General features: G+C 41.1%; 1 protein-coding gene across 1 annotated transcript in view; it reads right to left on the reverse strand.

The window, feature by feature from the left end:
- LOC137521586 (visinin-like) overlaps positions 1–9,915 on the reverse strand; it is a 47,661-nt gene extending 37,746 nt beyond the window's left edge. Inside the window, exon 1 of the mRNA XM_068241027.1 lies at positions 9,421–9,915. Within this exon, the coding sequence (XP_068097128.1) occupies positions 9,421–9,801 (381 nt within the window). The 5' untranslated portion in view covers positions 9,802–9,915. The remainder of the gene's footprint in view (positions 1–9,420) is intronic.
- Between the last annotated feature and the right edge of the window lie 7,245 nt (positions 9,916–17,160).

A 17,160-nucleotide genomic window follows, 5' to 3' on the forward strand; every position in this document is an offset into this window, starting at 1 on the left:
GACGGCCAGGATTACAGGCACTCCAAGCCATGTGATACTTGCCCTAAGACACTATTTACTGACCTGAGGAAGCAGGTTGACTTCTGTGAAATGCGTTGTCCACTGTTTTTTTTTTGTACTCTAAACTATGTGTTACCCTGAGGTCAGTTTCTCTTACTTTTTCTCTTACTTTTTACATTGTTTTTAAGTGTTTTATACTTTTGGGGGCACCTTCTTACCTCCCAAGTTACTTTACAACCTCCTACGATGGTGGTTATCAATTTTTGCCGGTAATGGTTTCCCTCTTTGGTGACTCTTAACTACACTTTTTCTTAACTACACTTTTTCTGGAGAGTGATCTAACCAATTCAAGACGTGTACATCTGCAAATGAGATTGGTTATATCACACCTGAAGCTTATGTACCATGGTTGCTGTTCTACAAGTACCACTTTTATTGGTCTTATTTGTACAATTTGCATAGCATACTACACCTAAGTAGCTCTTGGTCTTTCCTGTTCTTTTTTTTCCTTTTTCTCCAGATTCCAGGATTTCCAAACCCCCGCCCTGCCCATGATTACTTCAAGCCCCAATATACATTTTTTTTTCATTTTAGTTTTGAATCATGTGAAAAAAGGACTGTAACCATTTATTGTATCCGTTGCTGTTGGAGTTATTTCCGCTTGCTTCCTGTACTTGGGGTCTTCCTGTACTTGGGACCTTCATAAAACTAGTGGTGGATTCAAATTTTTTTCCCATTCTACAATTTTTTTTTATTTGTTGCTATTTCTGCCATTGTTGGAGAGATTTCCCATGCTCTTCCTACACAGTGAGTGGAGGAATGTCTCTAGGATAAGGACACAGAACAACCAAGAATCCAAAAGATCCAATTCATTGCCACACTATTAAATATTAAAATAAATATTTTTTCTGGAATTAAAATTTTTACATTTCCTTATTGGAAAAAAAAATTCCAGAGTTTTGCCTTCTGCCTTTCTTGCAGAGAATCAGGACAATATGAAAAGAAAAGGCACACATTTTTCTATAGAAGGCCTCATAGCTGACATATCAGAGCAAAAAATAAACCATGAGGTCAAATGAATTTTCTGCAAAGCTCACTGACAGGATTGTTGTGAAGCACAGATCTGGGGAAGGCTACAAAGAATTTCTGCTGCACTGAAGGTTAACAAAAGCACAGTGTCCACAATATTTCTAAAGTGGAAAAAGTTTGGCAACCAGGACTCTAACAGGATTTGGTCAACTGGCTAATCTAAGCAATTGAGGGAGAAGGGCGCTGTGAGAGAGGTGACCAAGAACCAATGGTTTGTCTGGTAATGGGTAGGATAGAGGCGCCCAATGTGTGTTCTATTTTGGTATTTTTAAATAAAAATGTATATAATAAAAAGAGTGGTAATTGCCTCTAATATCTATATCTATATATCTATTAGAGGCGCCTACACTCTATCCCCTATGCTATCAGGGCATTTTGTGTTGACCTGAGGAAGCAGGCCATGGCCCGCAAAACGCATTGTCCGATTTCTTCTTGAATAAAACATTTTTCCCAGTTGAACTGGTGTCTATATCTTCTGGAGAGGTAAGCAATTACCTCTCTTTTTATTATATACATTTTTATTTAAAAATACTAAAATAGAACACACATTGAGCACCTCTATCCTACCCAATACCAGTCAGACCTCCTTTGGAGGTAATAGCGTATAGCGTTGCAGTTTTTCTGGAAAGTCTATCGTACTACAGGAGAGTGACCATCTAGTATCCAGCAGGACCTGGAGTATCCAGCAGGGACGGTTAATTCCCTGCAGGCCTATATGGTGTTTGCAGGAACTGCAATTCACCATTGTGAGTATATATTTATATAACTTTATCCTCCCTATACCTGACGACACTGCACCATTGGGCTTCCGGTCTCTCCCTACTTCTCACCTAGGTATTCTTGGCCCTTAAAAGAATCACCAAAGAAAAAACCCTATCAATGGTTTCTCTGACTGAGCTTAAGAGATCCCGTGTGGAGATGGGTCCAAGTTCCAGAAAGAAATACATAATTGCAGCCTTCCAGTGATCTGAACTTTGCGCCAGAATATCAAGATGGAAACTTCTCATCGAAAACATAAAAGCTTACTTTGATTTTACAAAAAAGCACCTGAAGGATGCTCAAAAAATTATCTGGTCTGATGAAACAAGGATTGTACTATTTGGCTTCAGTTCAAAACATTATGCATGGAGGAAGCAAGGCACTGTTCATCACTTGCCCAGTTCCATCCTAACAGTGAAGCATGGTGGTTACAGCATCATGTTGTTGGGTGTTTTTCAGCAGAAAGGACTGAGAGACTGGAGACTGGTCAGGATTGAAGTAAAACTGAATGGAGCAATGTACAGAGATATCCTCAATGAAAAACAGTTCCACAGTGCTCAGGATCACAGACTAGGCCAAAGTTTCCAGCATGATAATGACCCAAAGCACACATGGAATACAACACAAAAGTGGTTTAGGAATATCTCTGTGAATGTTCCAGCATTTTCATGCTTTTGCTAGAGTTTTGTTAAGATAGCTACCAAATAGGCTTCCGGAAATCACGTTTAACCATTTCAGCCCGCGGGGATTTTTCACCTTATGCATCGGAGCAATTTTCACCTCCCATTCATTCGCTGATAACTTTATCACTACTTATCACAATTTATTGATCTATATCTTGTTTTTTCCGCCACTAATTGGGCTTTCTGTGGGTGGTACATTTTGCTAAGAGCCACTTTACTGTAAATGCATTTTAACAGAATTAATAAGAAAAAAATGGAAAAAAATCATTATTTCTCAGGTTTCGGCCATTATAGCTTTAAAATAATCCATGCTACCATAATTAAAACCTATGTATTTTATTTGCCCGTATGTCTCGGTTATTATACCATTTAAATTTTGTCCCTATCACACTGTATGGCGCCAATATTTTATTTGGAAATAAAGGTGCATTGTTTCCGTTTTGCGCCCATCACTATTTACAAGCTTATAATTTCAAAAATGTTTGTAGTATACCCCCTTCAAATGCATATTTAAAAAGTTCAGACCCTTAGGTAACTATTTGTCTTTTTTTTTTTTTTTTTAATTGTAATTTTTTTTTTCTATTAAAAATTTTATTTGGGGAATATTTTGGTGTGGGACATAAACAGTAAATTTTTAATGTTGCTATATGTGTAAATTGTAGTGTAAAAAATGTGTAGATGTAGTTTTACTATTTGGCCACAAGATGGCCACCTTCATTTTTGTTTTCCCTCCTTGTACTTCTCGCTAAGCGGAAGTACAAGGGGGATGCTGAAATTTTTCCGGGCAGAAGAGCCGAAGCCTCACGGGTGAGCGCTTCGTTTTTTCTGCGGGGGACAGGGATCGGTAATCGGGAACCATGTTCCCTTTCACTGATCCCAGGGCTACCGGGGGACACCGCGGGGACACGGGGGCGCGCCCGCGATCGCGCACAGAATCGCGCAGGAGCGCAGCAGAGCAGCCGCCCGGACGTGAGCTTCACGTCTGGGCGGCTGAAATGGTTAATAGAAGAACCAAGGGCCCATTCCTGCTATTGTGTGTTATGTATCTTTATGAATGTCCCCTAAAGCTCATGAAGAGTTCAGTGTCATTTTCAATTTATAAGATATGCAATATGTGTGTAAGCGAAAAAGTGCATTCAAAACTTTATACTTTTTTAAATGCAGAGGTGTAGAGGGATCTATTTTTAATTTTGTGCACTTCAAGCTCTGAATAATTTTGGTAAAAAGCATTATTTTGGTACAAAACATATTAACAACCAGGCTGATTTACTTGCTTTATTTTGCTGCCTGAAAAAGTTAATTTCTAGACATGGAAGCGACAGCTTCTGTCTTGTCGGTAAGTTGTTGGGATTTTAAACATCACTGATAAGCAGATTACAGCCATAAAAGTTTTCCTGGCAGAATTCAACTTCTGAGAGCAGAAGGAGATAAAATACATGAACTATTGAGCTTTTTCTAACTCTGGGAAACTTTTTAGGCTGGCACTGAGCAGATGCAACAAAACATTCAATCTAGTTTGTAAATGTTCATCTATAAAATAAAACCATGGGATACCTAAAAAAAGGGTCATTTTTAGGAGTAGGAACATAAATACAATTGTTTATCTCATCATTTCACATCGGGTTCACTTACATATTTCCAGTAATTATGAGCGATGATTAATTTGAAAATAACTTTTTCCTTTATCATCTCTAAATATACTTTGATAAAAGTGTTAATATAGCTTTGCCTAAATGTGTTTCACATATTTAAAATGGTGTTATAACCATTGACATTATACAGGTAAATTGACATAGTGACAGCTACAGTATTACATTTATAGAATACTGAAATATAGATGACATTTTAATTGTATTTTTTTTATAGGAGCACACTCCCAATTTTGTCCTTATTTTCAACTTTGTTCCGACAATCAGATTATGTTACATTTTGTCACAAACACATGCCAGTGAATGCTTATATGTAAGGAAATAGACTAGTGGCATTCAAATGATTGTGCATGCACAGGAAAAGGCCTACTCCCCATCCACAATTGCCTATTCATATCAATATACTCATGCGGACTGTCTGGTACTTAATGTTATTAGCTTCTGAAAAACGAGACAGGAAGTCAAAACTGGATATGTTTACAATGTAATTTAAAATGAATAACATTTATATATTAACTTCAAAGCATCATAGTCATTATTCACATTCATGTTTAGAAAGAATATATGAATGCCCTGATCTCCAGTTTAGAATTTTATTCACCTTTTTTTTCAGAGTTGCGGAGTAGCCATACCTAATGATGAGCACAAACTTTGCATAATTGTAATTTTGCATCGTAATTTGCAATTAAGATGCAAAATCGTAATGAGAAATTTTGGGGGAAATGTAAATTAGTTTGTAAATGTAATCAGGAACCGTAATTTCGCAATTTTGCATAATTTTTGCACAATTTCATGCTTCTTTAACAGTCAATAACACACATGCTATCGTCATCAAAGTTGCTTTGTATGTTAAGGGGAATCGAGGGAATAAGTAAAAAAGATTTTAGCAAAAAAATGCAAAGGAAAAATGATTTGATGAGTTTAAAAAACATTTTTCCTTTGCATTATTAATATCCATGTTGTCAAAAACTACAAGATCTTTTTGAAAAATTGTATGTATGGGACTTTGCCATGAAACGCTTAATTGGCACAGAATTAGGTGGAATATTGCATAATTTCGAGAAATTACAAATGGATTACACAAAATCAATTGAATGTCTAATTGGCAATTATGTTTGGCTGTCATTGCAAAAAAAGTCAAATTTTGCATAATCATAACTAGACATAGCAATGGATTCTGAAGAGGAGGGCACACCACTACCATATTGCTCTGTGCGGCTTATTCCAAACATCATTAGTGATAATGCACAGTATCTTCATAGAGAATGTCACAAGGAATTTCCTTGTGTGCTTCCAACTGATCTAATAATCCATTGGATAAAAAACTACCCCTTTGAAAAAAAGAAAACAGTAAATAACAGATAACACATTAACAGCGCCAATCTTACCCCAGCTATATGGCACCCAGCTTCTTACCCCAGCTATATGGCACCCAGCTTCTTACCCCAGCTATATGGCACCCAGCTTCTTACCCCAGCTATATGGCACCCAGCTTCTTACCCCAGCTATATGGCACCCAGCCGCTTACCCCAGCTATATGGTACCCAGCTTCTTACCCCAGTTATATGGCACCCAGCTTCTTACCCCAGCTATATGGCACCCAGCTTCTTACCCCAGCTATATGGCACCCAGCTTCTTACCCCAGCTATATAGCACCCAGCTTCTTACCCCAGCTATGTGGCACCCAGCTTCTTACCCCAGCTATGTGGCACCCAACTTCTTACCCCAGCTATATGGCACCCAGCTTCTTACCCCAGCTATATGGCACCCAGCTTCTAACCCCAGCTATATGGCACCCAGCTTCTTACCCCAGCTATATGGCACCCAGCTTCTTACCCTAGCTATATGGCACCCAGCTTCTTACCCCAGCTATATGGCACCCAGCCGCTTACCCCAGCTATATGGTACCCAGCTTCTTACCCCAGCTATATGGCACCCAGCTTCTTACCCCAGCTATATGGCACCCAGCTTCTTACCCCAGCTATGTGGCACCCAGCTTCTTACCCCAGCTATGTGGCACCCAACTTCTTACCCCAACTATATGGCACCCAGCTTCTTACCCCAGCTATATGGCACCCAGCTTCTTACCCCAGCTATATGGCACCCAGCTTCTTACCCCAGCTGTATGGCACCCAGCTTCTTACCCCAGCTATACGGCACCCAGCTTCTTACCCCAGCTATATGGTACCCAGCTTCTTACCCCAGCTATATGGCACCCAGCTTCTTACCCCAGCTATGTGGCACCCAGCTTCTTACTCCAGCTATGTGGCACCCCGCTTCTTACCCCAGCTATATGGTACCCAGCTTCTTACCCTAGCTATATGGCACCCAGCAACTTACCCCAGCTATATGGCACCCAGCTTCTTACCCCAGCTATATGGCACCCAGCTTCTTACCCCAGCTGTATGGCACCCAGCTTCTTACCCCAGCTATATGACACCCATCTTCTTACCCCAGCTATATGGTACCCAGCTTTTTACCCCAGCTATATGGCACCCAGCTTCTTACCCCAGCTATATGGCACCCAGCTTCTTACCCCAGCTATATGGCACCCAGCTTCTTACCCCAGCTATATGGCACCCAGCTTCTTACCCCAGCTATATGGCACCCAGCTTCTTACCCCAGCTATATGGCACCCAGCTTCTTACCCCAGCTATTTGACACTTTTTTGTAGGTTCTATTGACCTGAGGACCTGGGCAACACCAGCAAAAAGCATTATCTAACCCTATTTTCTGTGCAATAAACCTTATGAGGTTACTTTGAGTGGTACTGGCTACTTTGTGAATAGGAAAGGTAAGCCAGCTGCTGCATTTTTAATATATATTTTTTTCTATTATTTAATATTTTATTATTTTTGGGCGCCTCTACCTACCAGTATTTCTGTTTTACACCTCTGTTGGGAGGTTGCTCTTTTAGCCTAGTCCCCATAATCATAAGGAAGGCGACCAGTGAGAACCCTTATGATCCCGAGCAGTGGCAGGTATTCCTCCACAGGCCTTATTGGTGGTTGCACTTGTCTTGCAACTCAAAAAGTGTGAGTCATTTTTTTAATCCAGGAATCTCTTGGTACAGTGGCATACTACACTATTAGCATCTTGGTGTTTGTTCCCTTTGTGTGTTTTTGGTCCTAGCATTCTCCAGGTCCGTCCATCCCCAAATTTTATTCTGATACGCTCCTCAATATTAAACCCCACCATATGGCTCTTATAACAGGCCTTGTTTTGTTTGCTAGAAATGAGACATGCTTTATTACTATATTTGGAAACGTCCTCACCCGCCACACCACGCCGGCCCTCCACTCTGGGCACAGTATGCAGTGTCAGACTCCTGCAGGTACACAACTCCTGCATATACTGTTTAAAACAACAAACTTAGAGATGGCACACCATTGGCTTAGCAAATAGCTTGTATTGGAGCAAGCCAAGTGATATACTTTAGGTGTAGGCAGCATGGTGGTTTAGCGGTTAGAACTTTTGCCTTGCAGCGCTGGGTCCCCAGTTCGAATTGCATCCAGGGCACTATCACCATGGAGTTTGTATGGTCTCCCCATTTCTGTGTGGGTTTCCCTCGGGTGCTCCGGTTTCCTCCCACATCCCCCCAAAAAAACATATAAGTTAATTGGGTTTCCCTAAATTGGCCCTAGACTATGATACATACACTACATGATACATACATAGACATATGACTATGGTAGGGATTAGATTGTGAGCCCCTCTGAGGGACAGTTACGGTAAGTGACAAGACAATATACTCTGTACAGCGCTGTGGAAGATGTCGGCGCTATATAAATACTAAATAACAATTAGGTGGGACTTCATTTCTCTATTTTTGCACAAATCGTTTTATAAATGTGCCTACATTCATTTTCAGTTTATTGTGGAGGTATATTTTTTTTGTCCATTTTGTAACCTAAGGCTAATTTTGGGGAAACCAATTAATTTGTCAGTATGTTTTTTTTTTTAAATGAGAATGCCTGAAGGAAACTCACACACATATGAACTCCATGCAGATAGTGTCTTGTCAGAAGTTTTGAATTGGTAACCCAGTGCTGCAAGGAAAGAGCGCTAACACCATGCTGAGCATAAAAAATATAATAAACTTTTTCAAGTGAGGCGCGTGATTTGAGACATTGAGACATTTGAGACATTGCACTTAGTGAGTGTAGCATTTGTTCAGTTTTTTTAACTCGTTTGTAACAGGCATCACTTTGTTTGCGACAACACTGAGAAACATACTTTTATTGGGGATACATTTCTCTGTTTTTACACAGTTAAAACTGCAGCATAGCATACATATTAATTACAATATGGCAAGGAGTGTCAGCCACTTTATTTTCAATGGTTTTTAAATATATTTGTGAATATTTCCTGTTATGTTATAAATATTTTTTTCCCCCTAAAGGTTAATTGTCCCAAGGTTCGAAAGTTTGCTTTAGGGTGCAGGAGAGAAAGATACTGAATGTTTATTTATTTCGTTTTTAATTTAATTTTTTTTTATTAATATGGTGGCTGGACTTGATAAACGGATGTCTTTTTCTCAACCAAACTATGTAATTATATACTGATTGTGAATCAAAGATGGTTCTTTTTATGGATTATTCTGTGTATAGTGGCAGTTAGGTTTTCAAACGTCTGCACACTTAGCCCAGGGAGTGCTTATGTTCCAATCATGCAAATAAAAAAAAGAATAAATTAAATATAAATAACCTTGAAGAAGCATGTTTTGTCAATTGAAATAATTAAGAGGTGCTTGAATTTTTTTTTAAATTACAGTTATTGTGTATTCCCAACAAATATATAAGGGGCAAGGAATAGTTGAGAGGATGTCACCCACAGTATAGAGAAGAAGGCAGACGCTGTCTTTCATTTGGTGCACATAGAATAAGAATGTTAAGACACACTAGTCGGTACAAGGGGACATTAACCTTGATTGTTAAAGGATATATCCCTTTTCACAAAGTTTCTCTGCCATGTTAAGTCCTATAATATAAATGGCCCACCTACGTTTGTTTTTTTGCGACTGAGAGCTCAGAACCTCAGCTAGCAGATGTAACTGAATGAGGACTATACATGTAGTTGGAATAGGCATCTCTACATGATTTAGAAAATCACTTTTATGGTTATTTGTACATAACATCCATTCAGCAAGTTCTTGGGCCAAGATTCCTGATGTGGAAAAATATGGTCAACTTTAGTTAGCAGTATCTGTTGTGGAGTGGCGAAATCTAGGCTGTACTTACTGTGATAATTTCAAGTACTTCACATTTGCTGATTTCACCGTTCCTGTCCACATCGAACAAAGAAAATGCCCATTCCAGCTTGAGACTAGTTTTCCCAGAAGAGGTAAGGTGAAGTGCAATGATGTACTCTCGGAAGTCCAAGGTGCCATCGTCATTCGTATCAAAACTGCGGAAAACATGCCTGGCGTATGTTTTTGGATCTGAATTTGGGAAGAAATTGGCGTAGATCTTTTCAAAGTCTGTGCGCGTTATCTTGCCGTCCGGACATTGCTTTGTGAAACTCTCATACCACTTGCAGAGTTCGTCCTCTGTGTATCTTGTGTTCAGTTTTAAATCATCAAGTATCTCTTTAGAAAGAGCTCCACTTTTGCTATTCCCCATGCCTGCTGTGACACCCTACCCTTTATCTCACCTAGAATAACAATATAAGATAAATGGCTTCAGACTGCTACTGTGTCTGCTGCACTCAATCTAAGCAGAGGGATTTCAGGCATGGTTGTGTCCTCTTTTATAGACTCTTAAGTGATTTATTACATCAGAGAGTAGAAGTTCAGCCCCTTTGTCTGTACATTTCAGGAGTGCCTAGGTAAAGGGCTTAGTCATACCTATATCTTTTTAATGAAGAGAGATTTCAGCCCTGAGCAGATTTAGCTAGGTCTTTCGTATCCACCAGATGTACTCTGCCTTTATCCCTTCCTCTAGGAGTATTGCACTGTACGTTTTAACAATAGACAGTATGGACTCGGCATTGCTAGGCTTGGACCTTTAGTTTGCTTTGCAGTTAGTCTATATAAATCAGTTCACTGATTTATTTATTGCAAACCTGTATAACCCTGGTATCTGTAAGCAATTGCTGTGGCTCCATACTACACATCATAACCAACTCATCAGCATTAGCTGCTGTCATTAAAGCGGATCCAAACGCGTGCACAGCACACACTGAAAAGTCTTTATTCTACATGTAGTTGCTGAAGAAATTCACTTCTCTGTGTTCGGTCCAATTAGTTCTTATCAGCAACTGTGAATAGACTGCTGAAGAGCTCTGCCTAGGCAGCTCTACATTTTGTAAACACAGAGGCTTAACCCTTTCAGTTCCTCCCTCAAAAGTAAAACCATATAAATCTTCAGGTTTTTTTTTTAGGATTTGCAGGATAGATTGGAATGAAGGTTTTTTTTACATAAAGGTTATCATGCTGTGGCTACTCTTTTACAGCAGAAATGAAGTTCTGAGTTTAGTTCCACTTTAACAGGACATTGCTGGGCTTCAGGGAGTGGAGTGAATAGAACTTTGGACAGCCTTAAAGTGGTTTGGAACTCAGACATAACTTTCAATAAAAATGTGTTTTCCTACTTTTTATTACTCATATTTGCTTTTGTGCTCGAGTAATATTGTCCATTTACAAATTACACGTTTCCAAAGTGTAGTTTATCGTGCCCTAAATGCTATCATTGCATTTTATTCAACCTGCTTTTTATTATATATTAACATGTTCTAATGAGCTATTCTGAACTCTGTGTGTGTCTGAAGCACAGAGAGCTTCACAGAGAGCTCCTTTTCACTTGTTACACTGTGTTTGTTTACATTCCAATGTTTTACTATGTGTGTAAAGGACTGTTATCTTAAGTTTGGATGCGGATTTGAAGCTGAAAAACAGGACAAAGTGCTTTGTTTAACCATTTCAGTGATGTTCTGCTTAAAAAAAATCTGGGATAGTAGCTTTCAAGCTGTGAGGAATCTTTTAGAGCAAAGTAGAAATGTTAGAAATGTTGGCTTTCAGACCATTTTAATTCTTTATAATGTTAAAGTGCAGAAGTTTGTTTTGAAGTTGAGCATTTTTCCTAGACTATCCGTGGTTTATATATACAGAGAAAAATAAGGCACATTTGCTTGCAATCCTAAGGTCTTATATTTATGGAAATACACAAATTATCTTGTTGTAGGGGATAAATAGTCTTGTTAAAACGTAACTTTTAATTAATACACTTCTCAAAAAAAAAATGAAGGGAACAATTAAACAACACAATGTAACTCCAAGCCCTGTGCTCTTCACAGATGAAAGCAGGTTCACACTGAGCACATGTGACAGACGTGACAAAGTCTGGAGATGCCGTGGAGAACATTCTGCTGCCTGCAACATCCTCTAGCATGACCGGTTTGGCAGTGGGTCAGCAATGATGTGGGGTGGCATTTATTTGGGGGCTGCACAGCCCTACATGTGCTCACCAGAGGTAGCCTAACTGTCATTAGGTACCGAGATGATATCCTCAGACCCCTTGTGAGACCATATGCTGGTGCGGTTGGCCCTGGGATCCTCCTAATGCAAGACATTGCTAGACTTCATGGAGTGTGTCAGCAGTTCCTGCAAGACGAAGGCATTGATACTATGGACTGGCCCGTCCGTTCACCAGACCTGAGTACAATTAAGCCAGAGTGACCAGATTTTTGTGGGTCCAACCTGGGACAGGGAGGGTGGGGGGCGAAAAGTGGGGAGGACTGAGGAGCGCACAGCGATGAAGACCGGGGGGGGAGGGGCTGCGCGCCGCGGCAAAAAATGGGCGTGGCCATGACATTGTATGGGCGGAGCTAACGTAATGATGTAACAGCGAGGCATAAGAAAGCAATGTTTATGCCATGATGTGGACAAACGAGACTTTGCATCATGGGTGTTCAGAAACTGTGTGATGCTAATAGTATACCGTAACCACAAAGCAGCAAACATAGCCATCTATGACCATTAAATAATAAATGCAGTAACAGTTACCCCGAACACCAGAAACTAAATGCAATGGGCAACATGTCAGCACAAAATAAACGCAATGCGGGCAACATGTCAGTATAAAATAAATGCAATGCGGGCAACATATCAGTACACAATAAATGCAATGCGGGCAAAAATGTCAGTACAAAATAAACGCAATGCGGGCAAAAATGTCAGTACAAAATAAACGCAATGCGGGCAACCATGTCAGTACAAAATAAACGCAATGCAGGCAAACATGTCAGTACAAAATAAACACAATGCGGGCAACCATGTCAGTACTCAGTACAAAATAAAAATGCAATGCGGGCAAACATGTCAGTACAAAATAAACGCAATGCGGGCAACATGTCAGTACAAAATAAACGCAATGCGGGCAAACATTTCACCAGAAAATTACTGCAATGTGGGCAAACATTTCACCAGAAAATTACTGCAATGCGGGCAAACATTTCACCAGAAAATTACTGCAATGCGGGCAAACATTTCACCAGAAAATTAATGCAATGCGGGCAAACATTTCACCAGAAAATTAACGCAATGCGGGCAAACATTTCCCCAGAAAAGAAACGCAATGCGGGCAAACATTTCCCCAGAAAAGAAACGCAATGCGGGCAAACATTTCACTAGAAAGTAAACGCAATGCGGGCAAACATTTCACCAGAAAGTAAACGCAATGCGGGCAAACATTTCACCAGAAAAGAAACGCAATGCGAGCAAACATTTCACCAGAAAAGAAACACAATGCGGGCAAACATTTCACCAGAAAAGAAACGCAATGCGGGCAAACATTTCCCCAGAAAAGAAACGCAATGCGGGCAAACATTTCACTAGAAAGTAAACGCAATGCGGGCAAACATTTCACCAGAAAATAAACGCAATGCGGGCAAACATTTCACCAGAAAAGAAACGCAATGCAGGCAAACATTTCACCTGGAAAAGAAACGCAATGCGGGCAAACATTTCACCTGGAAAAGAAACGCAATGCGGGCAAACATTTCACCTGAAAAAGAAACGCAATGCGGGCAAACATTTCACCTGAAAAAGAAACGCAATGCGGGCAAACATTTCACCTGGAAAAGAAACGCAATGCGGGCAAACATTTCACCTGAAAAAGAAACGCAATGCGGGCAAACATTTCACCTGAAAAAGAAACGCAATGCGGGCAAACATTTCACCTGGAAAAGAAACGCAATGCAGGCAAACATTTCACCTGAAAAAGAAACGCAATGCGGGCAAACATTTCACCTGAAAAAGAAACGCAATGTGGGCAAACATTTCACCTGGAAAAGAAACACAATGCGGGCATACATTTCACCAGAAAAGAAACGCAATGCGGGTAAACATTTCACCAGAAAAGAATAGCAATGCGGGCAAACATTTCACCAGAAACGAAACGCAATGCGGGCAAACATTTCACCTGGAAAAGAAACGCAATGCGGGCAAACATTTCATCTGGAAAAGAAACGCAATGCGGGCAAACATTTCACCTGGAAAAGAAACGCAATGCGGGCAAACATTTCACCTGGAAAAGAAACGCAATGCGGGCAAACATTTCACCTGGAAAAGAAACGCAATGTGGGCAATCATTTCACCTGGAAAAGAAACGCAATGCGGGCAAACATTTCACCTGGAAAAGAAACACAATGCGGGCAAACATTTCACCTGGAAAAGAAACGCAATGCGGGCAAACATTTCACCTGGAAAAGAAACGCAATGCGGGCAAACATTTCACCTGGAAAAGAAAGCATTTACTCACCTGGCAGAAGTCTCCGGCCCCTGGCGCGCTGCTTCCGGGACCACCTTACTCCTGCTCGTCTCCCGCGCTGACAGGGCTACGGCAAGATGGCGCCCGAAGCCCTGTACTGGAGACACAAATAGTCTCCAGTACAGGGCTTCGGCAGCCATCTTGCCGTAGCCCTGCTCGCCTGCCGATGTCGGAACAGACACCGGAAGAGGAGGCTGGAGCGGGGCTGCGGGCAATGAACTGGCACGACATCTATAGACGCCGCTGCCAGTTCATGAGGAGAGTGGCCAGAGTCCCGAGGCCAGGACGTCCCGCTGCTGAAAGCGGGACGTTTCCCGGGACCTCATTAAGCCTGGGACAGCGGACCCCGAATCCGGGACGTGTCCCGGGCAATCCGGGACGTCTGGTTACTCTAATTAAGCACATCTGGGACATCATGTCTTACTCCATCCACCAATGCCACATTGCACCACAGTCTGTCCAGGAGTTGTTGGATGCTTTATTCCAGGTTGTGTACAAGATCCCTCAGAAAACCATCCACCACTTCATCAGGAGCATGCCCAGGTGTTGTAGGGAGGTCATACAGGCACGTGGAGGCCACACACACTAATGAGCCACATTTTTACTTGTTTCAAGGACATTCAAAGTTGGATCAGGCTGTAGTGTTTTCTTCACTTTAATTTTGAGAGTGTCTCCAAAACCAGACCTCCAAATTTGATTTCCATTGATCATTTTTGTGTTATTTCGTCAGCACATTCAACTATGAAAAGAACAACGTATTTAATAAGAATATTAAATTCATTCAGATCTAGGATGTCTTATTTTTCTGTTCCCTTTATTTTTTTGAGCGGTGTATTTTGAAACATGCATCAGAAACCTGAATCCAGAACCTTTACTAAAGCCTCTTCCTACAATGCTAAGTGGAGAGAGGCCAGGTAGTATTAAACATTGAGGCCTAGTGCACACCGGAGCGTTTCCGCTGCGGTTTGCGATCTGCTTGCGGGTGCGGATCTGCTAGGGTAATGTATTTCAATGGGCTGGTGCACACCAGAGCGGGAGGCGTTTTGCAGAAACGCATACTCCCGGGCTGCAGCAGATTTTGGATTGCAGATGCGTTTCTGCCTCAATGTTAAGTATAGGAAAACCGCAAACCGCTCTGAAAAACGGCACTTCAGAGCGGTTTGCCAGGCGGTTTTTGTTACAGTAGCTGTTCAGTAACAGCTTTACTGTAACAATACATGAAATCTACTACACCAAAACCGCTACACAAAACCGCAAAACGCTAGCTGAAACGCTGCAGAAAAAGAAGAAAAAGCGTTTCAAAATCTGCTAGCATTTTGCGGATCTGCTAGCGGTTTTTGGTGTGCACCAGGCCTGAGTGCGTACACTGCTTCCTGCAGAGACAATGGATATGCTTGTAAAGAGGTCGCAGACAGATTCTGTTCACAACATCTTTTTCTTCTGTCCATTTTGCTTGCTGGCCATCTTCTGAAGATATTTATAAACTGGAACTAGACCGGATATATAGAAGACAAAATCAGAGAAAAGGATTCTGTACAACCAGCTAAAAACATCCAGAATGAAAAAGGTAAAAAAAAAACATACAGATTACAAGAAATAACTTTTCATACATATAACTGCACATGATGCATCCACAGCATTGTTCTAACCTAACCGATAAACATTTGCTATTAGCTACTACTCGCATCGGGTGCCCAATTACCGACAGTTAACACCGTCATCTATGAGATCGCTTCCAATTGCGGTGGTGAGTTGACCTGATCCAGCTAACAGGGCCATTTACACAGAAAGGGAGCATCACGGGAGTAATCAGGAGGAACGGTAAACACGCCTGTTCTTTAAGTGGCTGGATAGTATGGTTAAGGGGACTGCCTCTGACATAGGTGACCAGGATTCGAATCTCCGCTCTTCCTGTTCAATAAGCCAGCACCTATTGAGTAAGGAGCAAGACTACAATAATTATGTGCAAATTATTTAGTCAGTGTTTTCCCATTGTAAAATCTTTCCTCTCCCTGATTTACATTCTGACATTTACCACGTGGTGACATTTTTACTGCTGGCAGGTGATGTCACTGGAAAGAGAAGCTGCTATCTTTTTTGGCAGTTGGACCCAGCTGTAAACCGCTATTTCCCACAATGCAATGAGGTTCACAGACAGGAAACTGTCAGGACCAGGTCCTGACATCCCACTGTAGGAGGGGTTTCACCACAATATCAGCCATACAGAGCCCCCTGATGATCCGTTTGTGAAGAGGAAAAGATTTCTCATGGGAAAGGGGGTATCAGCTACTGATTGGGATGAAGTTCAATTCTCACGGTTTCTCTTTAAGGAGGGTAGAGTGGAGGCCTGGCTCAAAGCGGAACTGCGCCGTCGGACCTAACAGACTTCTAGGGGCTGGAAGAAGCCCCAGGTGAATGAAACATTTATTTGTCAGATTCCTGGATGTATCCTTTAAAGATCTACTGAAGCAAGAGGGATATGGAGGCTGCCATATTTATTTCCTTATAAGCAGTACCAGTTGCCTGGCTATCCTGCTGATCCTGTCCATCTAATACTTTTAGCCATAGACCCTGAACAAGCATGCAGCAGATCAGGTGTTTGACATTATTGTCAGATCTGACAAGATTAGCTGCATGCTTGTTTCTGGTTTGATTCAGACACTACTGCAGCCAAATAGATCAGCAGGACTGCCAAGCAACTGGTATTGTTAAAGAGGAAATAAATGTGGCAGCCTCCAAATTATTCTCACTAAAGTTGTCCTTTATCACTGCTACTGCCTACAGTACTGCTACTGCAGCTCTCTGGAGCTTTGAGCTCAACAGGAGAAAAGCGCTATACAACACTTGGCATTTTAGTTGTATGATGCAGGCTTGGCATTCACTGAAATGTGGGCCCAGACAGCATACAGTTAAAGTGTACCCCGAGGCGACATGTGACATGTTGAGATAGACATGTGTATGTACAGTACAAAACATATTAATAACCACGCTGTTTTACTTGTTTTATTTTGCTGCCTGAAATAGTTAATTTTTAGGTATGGAAGTGACAACTTCTGTCTTGTCTGTACCTTATCGGGGATATAGTAAACATCACTGATAAGCAAAGTACAGCCATAAAAGTATTCCTGGCAGAATACAACTTCTGAGGGCGGGGAGACATAAAACACCAGATCTATTGATCTTTTTAGTTTAGTTTTTCTGATCAGTGACAGT

This window comes from Hyperolius riggenbachi, chromosome 6 (genome assembly GCF_040937935.1).
Source record: "Hyperolius riggenbachi isolate aHypRig1 chromosome 6, aHypRig1.pri, whole genome shotgun sequence".
Taxonomy (NCBI): Eukaryota; Metazoa; Chordata; class Amphibia; order Anura; family Hyperoliidae; genus Hyperolius; species Hyperolius riggenbachi.